Source organism: Saimiri boliviensis, chromosome 10, assembly GCF_048565385.1.
Source record: "Saimiri boliviensis isolate mSaiBol1 chromosome 10, mSaiBol1.pri, whole genome shotgun sequence".
NCBI classification, from domain to species: domain Eukaryota; kingdom Metazoa; phylum Chordata; class Mammalia; order Primates; family Cebidae; genus Saimiri; species Saimiri boliviensis.
In genome coordinates, this window is record NC_133458.1 from 95,404,001 (window position 1) to 95,414,675 (window position 10,675).

Here is a 10,675-nt window from a genome sequence, read left to right on the forward strand (position 1 = left end):
AAAAATCTACTTAAGATGGATCAAAGACTAATGTTAAGACCCCAAACTATAAAACCCTGGAAGATAACCTAAGCAATACCATTCCAGACACAGGAATGGGCAAACATTTCATGACAAAGACACCAAAAGCAATGGCAACAAAAGCAAAAATTGTCAAGTGGGATGTAATTAAACTTATCAGCTGCTGTACAGCAAAAGAAACTATCAACAGAGTAAACAGACAACCTACAGAATGGGAGAATTATGTGTAACAGACAACCTACAGAATGGGAGAATCTATGCATCTGACAAATGTCTAATATCCAGAATCTATAAGGAACTCAAATTTACAACAGAAAAACAACCAACACCATTAAAAATTGGGCAAAGGACATGCCCACTTCTCAGGAGAATTATAGAAATGTTTCAATTAACTAGAAAAAGGAGGAGAAGGGTTGCCATAATTTCATTATCTGAATTCTCTGATTTGTTATGGCTTAAGCAGAAACGTCTTGTCCCCGAAACTTCTTAAATATATCATACAATTGGTTGCCCCGTGTAAAGAATACTACTACCACTGATACGTCTCCTATTTATTGAACATCTGCGGTGTAACTGGTGCTGTTGAATGCTACTTACCCATTTAAGCCTCACAATAGCACTATGCAATCAGGATTCTTAGGCTGCCCATTTTAACTGAGGAAGCTGAGGTAGAGAGTAGGTAAAAAAAAAAAAAAAAAAAAAAAAAAAGAATGCAACCCTCTAATGACTAAGTGACTTAATCACTTCCTTACCATCACGTCAAACTTTCCTGAATCTATACTCTCTGAGGATGGCGACGACATTGATGCTAGGCTATGGTCTGGAATTGGGAATAAACTTGTGGCACTAGGATGCTTCATCATCATTTATCTTCCAGTCTTAGGAGAACAGAAGGGAGTGGTTAAATAGAAATGCCAGGCAATCCAGTGTCTCTTTTAATGGTTTAATATATGTTGCTGTACCTTGAGTGAAAATCAGGAGTCTGACAATTTAGTGAAGGTGTTTTGATCCCATGCTAATTATTTATTACTTGGTAGCACCGCAAAATCCCCTGCATTATGGAAGCAGTAATCCCATCGGTTGAGCTGAAGGTCCCACCGCATTGCAGACTGCCCAGGGGATCTTTCACAGAATATCCCTAACTCATACCAAGTTTATTCTTTTTTCCTTAGGAATGTTAACTCTTTCACTGAATATTTCTAACGCATACCAAGTTCTCTTTTTTCCTTAGAAATGTTATCTTTTCTTAAGCTGTGTAGGGGCAAAAATGACTTCTAGCTCAAGATAACTCCTTATTTTTGACCATGACAGCCAAAGGGCTTGACTTTTCACCAGTTTCCTCGAATCAGGCAATGCCTGCTGAGGCCCTGTCACCTGCACCTTGACGTCACTCGTGTCCAAGAGCACTTTCACGCTGTGGCTGACCATCTGTTTTTAGAGCTATTCCACTGTTTCTTTGCACATAACATCACACATCCCTTTTAAAAAAGTAAAGTCCATACTCACCTATGAAAATGGAAATAAAAAAACATTAAAAAGGACAGAAAGACATCAAGCTTGTTTCATTTCCATAAATGAAAACTGCATTGTATCATTATGAAAGTGTATAAAATATTTGGAAACGCCAACAAATTATCTCTATTAGTAAGTGGGTTTATTGGCATAATTGAACTTAAGAATGTATAACATTTATTCATTTCCCACTGAAAGACTTCCCAGTGAAACTAAACTAGAACACAGATCCAGGCATTAGGCGTTTTCAGTGATGTTCTATGGCTGAAAAGGTGGCTGGTGAGGAGAACCAGAGGCCTTGTCCATACTTGCAGTGGGACTCAATGTTACCCTGCTGGGCAAAAGAAATAGCTAAGAGATGCAATCATGCTATGACTGAAAAAAAGCCAGGAACACAAAAGGTGCCAGATAGCTCACTGGTTGAAAATAAGAGCAAACACCACTACCGCTCCCATGTGCCAATATGCTCTGAATCTAAAATAAGCCCTGGCAGCAAACTAAGAATGACAGCCTATTTCCTGTGGTTTATTAAATTGTGGCCCCACAGATAAGACTGCCAGAAAAGCAGCTGTAAGTGGTCTGGACATTTACTCATCTGAGCATAAACAACGATCAGCTCATTCAGATGGCTGGTTCCCTACTCAGCTGTTGAGATGAGGGCAGGGATGGGTCAATCTAGGCCAAACATAAAAGGAGTGAACTGGGGTGAAAGACCCCGGGCAGTGATGGATTCCCTGAGTCACCAGGACAGAGGCTTAAGGCTCTAAACAGAAGGCTCCACTGTCAGCCTCAGCACCATTGCAGTGACCTCCATGGTACTCTACTGCCAATAAATCCATGACCACTGTGAACATAACCACAGTATACATTCTCTTAGTAACTGCATTTTTAGACCACACATAAAATTATTAATGTAAACCAAACCACTATACTTAGTGATAAACATGTACTTCATAAATAGCAGAGAACAAAAGTATCCCAAATAGTTGGAAACAACCAAACAAATAAGTGATCCTACCCCTAAGTTTAAAACAAAAACATTTAAAAGAAATGCTGCAACTATTAACTAAAAGATAAGATTTAATAACACAGTAAGACACTGGGTTGGGGAGGGATTAATTGCAAAATATATCATTATTTCACAGTGAGGTTTAAGTACTCAAAACAATCTTCTGGTTTTAGTAGAAAAGATACCCACTGGTGTATTTTTTTCACATTTGTTTTCCAATTTCTTCCCCTCTACTACATCATATAAAGAAAGACACTAATGTGGTCAAACATTAAACTATCAATTGACAATCACCATTTGCTTCCCTGTTAGGAAATTACCTTCATCACTTAACTGCAACTCAAGAGAATTAGGGTACAGTCAACCATGTCACTGATAAAAACATGAGAAGTACCACATCACATTTATTCCAATCTAAACACACTGTCACAGATGTGGTAAGTGAACTGGAACGCTGGTGTTCCCCAGGGGGTCATCAGCTACGTATACATTACATTCTTTTATCAAATCTGGCATTGAAATTTCCTTTTCCATATATAGGTTTAAAAAAATAAAATTAAAAAGCCACAGGAGCAACCCTGACAGAGAAGTCTTGCATGCAGTCTTCTCCTGAGAAAGTATGTAATCTTAGTTATCCTCCAAGTCAGCAAACGCTCTTGTACTGTAAATGTTAAAAGTAACATCATAGAATGGCCCAGTCCAACTACAACAGTCCTTGAGTCTATTGGTCAGTTCGTTAAATGTCAGAGCTTTTCACATTGTTTAAAAAAAAATTGCATCTCTTATTACTTAAACTTTACGGTATCCTGAATGCTCTATCAGCCAACATAAATGAGTTCCTTGGCGAGTGTGTTAAACTTTACCACCTGTTTACATCCCTCTTCTTGGCAGAGATCACCAAACCAGTGGAGTCCCAGGCCAAGCCTCCTTTGTAATGGTAATAAGTTCCTTTTTCCTTAAATAGAAACAAAACTCCTCTGTTTGACACTGAGCAAACAAAAAGCATGCACCCAAATCTTTCTGGCCATGTTGGGGGCACAGGCACCCCCTTTCTACCCCCAAAGAAGCCAGGCTCTTGCATTGCAACGCTACAAAAGCCATTTGCATAGCTGTGTCAAAGCCTCCAAGTGAAGGCTGCCTCCCACCTCGGCATCCCACCGTCCATTTGTCCCCTACTCTTGGCCTTGACCACCAAGTACCATCCATTTACTGCTTGAATATTGGGAATTGGGGGATGGTGCCCGAATTGCCCTCTGTCCCCATTGGCCTCTCTGGCAAGTGCATACAAGAGCACTTCCCCTGAGGTGGGCTGGTGGGCCCCACAGAGAGGCGGCTCCTTGGTGCCAATGACATGGTCTCTACACACCCTGGACCTAGTCGGCAAATCGCTGCAGGAGATGGTCCTCCCGTCTCAAGCTGCCGCCCGCGCCACCGCCCGCACTGTCCATGAAGCGGTCGCAGGGGAACTCGATGAGGTCCGCCTCGCTGAGCGCGCACACGGTGGTGCGCGGCCGGTGCGACTGGAATCCCGAAAAGTCCGCGGAGACGCCGGTGCCCATGGAGCGCAGGGGCCGTCGGGTGGAGTACATGTGGCGAACGTGGACCGGGGCCCCGGCCTTCCGCCGGGCCCGCAGCTTCCTCCGCAGCCAGCGAGACGCCCAGGCCGCCAAGGCCAGGAGCACCAGCAGCGCGTTGACCGTCAGCAGGGCCAAGGTCAGCAGCTGGTAGTCGACGCCGCCCCGGCTCCCGGCCTCCGGCAGGGTGACCAGCCCCGCGCAGTGGTCCCGGGGAGCCACCGGGCAGACGCGACCCCCAAGCACGCCCTCCACGCACACCAGGTAGGGGGTGTCCCCGCGCAGCTCGCGCAGCGTGGCCGAGTCGCTGCGCTCTGGCAGGTAGACGAAGCGGTGGAACTTGGGCTGCTGGCCGAAGCGGTCGAACAGCAGGCGGAAGCGCGCGCCGCCCAGCGGCCGGGGACTGCGGTGCTCGCGCACGGCCCAGCGCACCGAGGCGCTGTCTGCGCCCACCGCCTCCACCGTCAGGTTGCACAGGACGAACTTGTTGAAGTCGCACGGGTCGGACACCAGCGGCGGCAGCCCGGCCCCGCCGTCGGACTGGGCGGCACGCTCCTCCTGCTCCGTGGCCAGGCGCTGCTTCGTCGCGCGCTGCCAGGGGTCGCCGGCGGGTGACGGCGCAGAGCCGGGAGAGGCCGTTGGGGTGGGCTCCACATGGGCGGGATCTGCCCGGGTGGGACGGCCCCGCCCGGGCTTCTCGCGCAGGTCGAGGCGCTGTGGGGCCGGGCCCGGGGCGGCAGCGGTGGAGGGGCTGGGCTGTGGGAGGCCCGGGCCCCGCCGGCTCAGCCTCACGGCGCTGCGGTTGCCCACGAGCTCCCTGGCAGCCCCATCCCAGGCCACCCCAGGTGGAAATCGCCCCCGCTGCAGGAGCTGCGGCTGCGGCGGCAGCTCCTCCGCGAGGCCTGCAGGGGGCGTCATCTCCTCCCCCGCGGCCGTGGGTAGGGGCCGTCGCCCGCCGTCGGCGGTCAAGGAAGCTGAGGGCGAGGGGTCCGCGCAGGACCCGTTCTGCAGCTGCTGGTCATCCAGGTAATCCAGGTATTTGCCTCGCAGGGCCGGGGGATGGCGACACTGCACGAAGACAGTGAGGAGACGGCCCTGCGAGTGCCAGTCGCCCATCCAGCGCTTCAGGCCTCGCAGCCGGCAGTCGCAGGTCCAGCCGTTGCCGTCTAGATCCAGCCGATAAAGGGCTGGGCTAGCGGCGAAGATGTCCCCGGATAGGGCGCTGAGCGCGTTGTTGCGCAGGCTGAGCTCGCGCAGCCGGCCCAGGTGACCGAAGGTGGCCGGGTGCAGGGCCGACAGCTCGTTGCCGCTCAGGTCCAGCGCCTCCAAGCTGTGCAGAGGCTCCAGCAGCGCGGTGGGCAGCTGGCTCAGCCGATTGCCCTCCAGGCGCAGCTCGCGCAGGGCCTCCAACCCCCAAAAGGCCTCCGGCGCGAGGTGCGTGAGCTGGTTGCCCCTGAGCGAGAGCAGGCCGAGGCGTGGCAGGTGCTGGAAGACGCGCGGCCCGAGGTGCTGCAGGCTGTTGGCCGAGAGGATGAGGGTGGAGAGGGAGCGCAGCGGTGCGAAGGTGGCCGCGTGGCGCAGGGAGGGCTGTAGCTCGTTGGCAGAGAGGTTGAGGAAGCGCAGCTTGCCTAGCTGCGCGAAGGCATTCTTGCCCAGAAAGCGGATCCGGTTGGACTCCAAATGTAGGTAGAGCAGGTTGCTCAGGGGGGCGAAGACTGCGTCCGGCAGCGCCCCGAGGGCGTTCCCGTCCAGCCGCAGCTTGACCAGACTCTCCAGGCCCTCGAAGGAGCCGCGGCTTAGGCGGCCGATCTCGTTCCCGTTGGCGTAGAGGATGCGCAGCTTGCGCAGCGGGGCCAGCGTGCCTGGGGCGAGCGCCTGCAAGAGGTTGTTCCCCAGGTACAGCTCTTCCAGCCGCGAGAGCTTCTCGAAAGTCTTGGGGTGCAGAGAGCGGATCTGGTTGTACTGCAGGTCCAGCCGTCTGAGCTGTCCCAGACGGTGGAAGTCGAAGGCGGTGATGTTGGTTATGAAGTTGCCCCCAAGGCTGTAGGTGAGCACGTCGTGGGGGCTCGGCAGCGAGCTAGTCTTGGGCACGACGCGGAGCCCCCTGTTGGTGCACAGGAGGTGCTGGGCGTGCTGGCAGTCGCAGCGCTCCGGGCACACGGGCTCGGCCCGCGGCGGTAGCGCAAGGCAGCTGCACACCACGAGCAGGAAGCGCACGACGCGGGCAGCCTCCATCGCCGCCCGCCCTGCGTACTGAGGCCGGATCGTCTTCTTGGCCCGCCGGCTCTGTGTCTCCTCTGCATTCCCCTTGGCCTGGCCAGAGTCACTAAATGGCCTCTTTGGGACTTCGCAGCGCCGTCCAGCCCCTCCTCCGTCCTTTGTCCGGCGGCTCTGCAGGCGGGCTTCACCCGGCCAAGTCAGGCGGCGCGAGACGCTCTGCGAGCCCTAGGTGCGACTTGTTGCATTTCTGGAGAAAACTGTTTCTCTGGGTGCGCGTCGGGGGGCAAGGGGAGGGAGCAAGAACCGGCGCTTTTTGTTTGCAGCAGAGTCCGGAGAGCTGGATTCCCTGGCGCGGATTCTCCCCGCCGAGTGGATTCCCCTGCTGCAGGCGGGAGCCCTTCCAAGAGCTTCTCTGGGCGCGGCTTGGCAGCAGAGCGCCGGCGGCTCGGCCCCCGCAGCCAGCACCTCCTCGCGCGCGGTCCCGGACGGGGAGCGCGGCCCCGGTGCAGCGGCTCGGGGAGCGCGCGGGCTGCGTCCGGAAGGGACCCGAGTCTGCGAGCAAAGAGCAAACCGGGCGGAAATTCGTTCTTCCCACACTCTGCCCGCGGGGACGCAGGCGGAGAAAGAGGAGACGGCGGAGGGAGGACAGACCCCGGCAGGGGGAGGAGGAAACGCTAAGTGGCTCCACGTCTGGTCAGCCCGAGCCCGGGATGCCAAGTGAGAAAAGTAGGGATTAAAAACAGCTGTACGGGTCGGACGCGCTAGGCTGGGGGCGGGGGAGGATTACCGGGCGAGCAAACGGGATTTGCAGACAGAGACCTTTTTATTTTAGAAGAGTACACCAGCCGCTTCTGAGCAGTGGGAGTGCGCCTGGCCTTCCTCGTTTTTAAGTCACTTGTTCCATCCAGGTGCCACGCTGTGGGAAGTTTGGGCAGCACGGAGGCCGCCAGCATTCTGCAGGAAGTTTGGAGAGCACAAGGTTGCCTGCAGAAGGCCGTAAGAATAGGAGGGTAGGTGAACCCAGTCTGACGGTTGCTGCTTGGGTTTTTGACGTCGCTGTGCTAGTAGCTGAGGAGAGGCACCACCCCCTTTTAGGTGTCTGAAGGGCGTATTTACTCCATCCTGCTGTGGGCTAGAACTTGAAGGTATCACAGAACTGGTTCTGCCACCGTGAAAGTGTCTCTGCCACATTTTGGTGATTCAGTTCCATTAACTCTCCTCCAGTAATAGAGCCCTTGGGGCAGGCTCTGCTCCTGTGCACATACCTAACAACCTTCACAGATCCAAAGGTAACTGCTTCCTGCAAGGCCCTCCTGCTTCATGCCTGGACTTGCAGTGATCTTCAAAGTCTTTAGGCCCAGAAATGTTCAGGCCTGGCTCAGTTGGGGAAGCATTATTATTTATTATCTATAGGGAATGGAGCATTTAATCAGTGGCTCCTTTGGGGTCAGCCCCTGCTGAGAATGAGAATACACAAAGAACTGTTAATTACTGTTTATTTATGGGAACCATCTTGCTAAAAATAAGGACCCTCCCCCCATCCAAGGTGTTGAGAAAACCTAAGTTTTGAGCACCTACTCTGCAACATGTGGAAAATTAAAGGAAAGATACAGATTCTCACCTTAAGAGAATGACAGCCTAGTGGGAAAGGCAATGCACTGAAAGGCTAGATAATAATATAAGGCAGTAAGAGAGAACACCGCTAAAACGATTTTTTTTTTTTTTTTGACAGGATCTCCCTCTATTGCCCAGGCTGGAATGCAGTGGCTTGATCTTTGCTCACTGCAGCCTTGACTTCCAGGGCTCAAGTGATCTGCACACCTCAGCCTCCCAAGTAGCTGGGACTAACAGGTGCCTTTGGCAGCGCCCAGCTGATTTTTGTATTTTTTTTTTTTTTTTATACAGAGGGAGTTTTGCCATGTTGCCAGTCTGGTCTTGAACTCCTGGTCTCAAGCGATCCTCCCACCTTGGCCTCCCAAAGTGCTAGGATTACAGGTATGAGCCACCACACAGGGCGACAAATGATTTTTAGTAATTCCACGTTTCACAGTAACTGCTTCATTTAGCAATTAATAGAGGCAAGTAAGAGAGGCAAGTTCTCAATTTAGAGGAAGATGAGATTGTTGGCAGGGTAGTCAGTGGTGACTTCCTGCTTTCAGGGAGAGGAGTCAAGATGCAATGATAGTATTGGGAGATCAGTGCTGAGGGGTGGAGCCGTGATAGTCCCAAGGTGCAGCTCCTGGCCTGAGAGTGTGAGGAAGGCATCTAGAAGAGGGGAAACCTGTACTGAGTTTGAGGGGTGAGTGGTGTTACCTAGACAGAGAAAGGTGAGCAGGCACGCGAGGAGGAGAAGCCTGGCAACATATGCAAGAGAGGGATTTAGGAACCTCTACATCTTCTGTCTGCATATTTAGGGTGAGCTTTATTAACATATTATTTAACGGTATCATACACGCTAGCTTATACAGTGACTTGAAATAAATATTCCTTTATTCCCCTTTAAGGATTTCAGCAGGCAGCCAATGTAATCGTACTTGCACTGCAACCTCAAGAGGAATCTCTGCCTCAATAAAGTAGGTGCTATACAAAGAAAATGTTGTCTTCCTAGTTCTTGCCTCTGGGTCCTTGAAATCTGTGACGCTAATAAGTGAGATATGTGGACAGAGTATCCAGACTGGGCATTCAGCTGTACCACACACACAGGCATCCTGCAGATACTGCATATGTACCTCCCTCGACCAGGCCAATATGGGCCCTGTCTCTGGACCTTGTGCTTTAGAGGGCTGTGTTCCAGTCCTCCTCTGGCCGTGCCCCAGTCCTCCTCTGGCCGTGCCCCTCCACGTAAGAACAGGATTTCAGGCCTCAAAGGAGATGTGCACACTCTTACCCATCTCCTGCTCAGAGTTCTCTAGACCCTGGAATTCCTAAGGAACTGCCAAAGTATAGACAGGCTGCCTTCACATCTGTCTTCCCAGTGACCAATCATGCCACAAGTGTATATGCTGCTAGGGCCAAGAGAGGAGCAAGGGGGTAGCTATGCAAAAGGAATCAGGAGATGTGGGCTGGAGTTCCCACTGGGAGGCCCCCAGGAGACCCCTCATAATTCAGGAGCCAGAGCTGGGAAGGGCAGCAGTGGGCCAGTGAGTGACCTTTCACACTCTAACCCTGGGCTTCTCAAATTTTGAAGACAGGCCTGTCTATTTTTGGAGGGGAGAAAGTAAATGTACTTTTAGAAAGTACAAGGAGAAAAAAAGCAGGAGTTTGAAAGAGAGCGTTTTTTGTTTGTTTGGGTTTTTTTGTTGTTTTTTTTTTTAGACAGAGTCTCACTCTTTTTCCCAGACTGGAGTTCAGTTGCATGGTCTCAGCTCACTGCCACCTCCACCTTCTGGGTTCAAGCAATTCTCCTGCCTCAGCCTCCTGAGTAGCTGGGATTACAGGAGTATACTACCACACCCAGCTAATTTTTGTATTTTTAGTAGAGACAGCATTTCACCATGTTGGCCAGGCTGGCCTTGAACTCTTGATCTCATGATCTGACCGCTTTGACCTCCCAAAATGCTGGGATTACAGGTGTTAGCCACCATGCCTGGCCAGAAAGCGGTTTTTAGAAATGTTAAGTTCTTCTTTATTATAACATAGGCTATGCTTAATTTTCTATAAAAAACAATGCTTTTTGTAAAAGCAAGGACACAGGTGTCTCTGGGTAAATGAATGTCTCTTAACTATGTAACGTTTTTGTTAATGGATGGATCCAGGCTTGATCAGGTTCCAGGAGATTCAAGTATTGATTATGCTTAAGTGTATAATTTGCATAATCACAACTGGAAATCCAGGAAGGAATGCCATTCATGAGAGAAGACAAGAGCTTTGTCATTTCACTTTTGGAAAGCTTGCACTTTAAATCTCAAGTGTACTGCAGGGCAGTTTTAGAAGTCAGAAGCACAAACACATTTGGGCTGGCTCCATGACACAAACGTGTGGTGTAAGGGCTCTCAGGAGTCTTGCCCAGGCATGGAATCTTCTCAGGCTTGCTACGGTTGTATACCTGTCTTCCCAAGCAACCTGTGGTTCCCTTAAACTTCAGCTACAGAGGTATGAAGGATTCCAGGCGTGTCTTCAGCAACCCCTGGAGCTGGCAGGATTTGGTCAGGCAGTGCCCTGGTGCTGATGGGTGAGGGGGAGGGGAGGTGGAGCCAGACCAGTTCTGCTGGAGCAGCATCCTGTAGCTTACTCCTGCAGCCTGCAGGAATGGTAGCTGTTTCCTCCCCTCAAGGGAACCAACCCCAGGCCAGCTGTATGGCCCCTGACACAGACGAAGTAGGAAACAGGAGAGTCCCCA

General features: G+C 51.5%; 2 protein-coding genes across 2 annotated transcripts; one reads left to right on the forward strand and one right to left on the reverse strand.

Annotated features, from left to right (window-relative positions):
- Window positions 1–950: 950 nt before the first annotated feature.
- On the reverse strand, window positions 951–6,574 carry TRIL (TLR4 interactor with leucine rich repeats). Its single transcript, XM_003935164.4, has one exon. It carries the CDS (start codon window positions 6,349–6,351, stop codon window positions 3,916–3,918), a length of 2,436 nt encoding a protein of 811 aa, XP_003935213.2. The 5' UTR covers window positions 6,352–6,574; the 3' UTR covers window positions 951–3,915.
- LOC104652515 (uncharacterized) lies at window positions 6,447–9,881 on the forward strand. The gene is made up of 4 exons (XM_074378830.1): window positions 6,447–6,473; window positions 6,566–7,053; window positions 7,245–7,346; window positions 8,841–9,881. The coding sequence occupies exons 1-4, from the start codon at window positions 6,447–6,449 to the stop codon at window positions 8,911–8,913; spliced, it is 690 nt and encodes a 229-aa protein (XP_074234931.1). The 3' UTR covers window positions 8,914–9,881.
- Window positions 9,882–10,675: the final 794 nt, after the last annotated feature.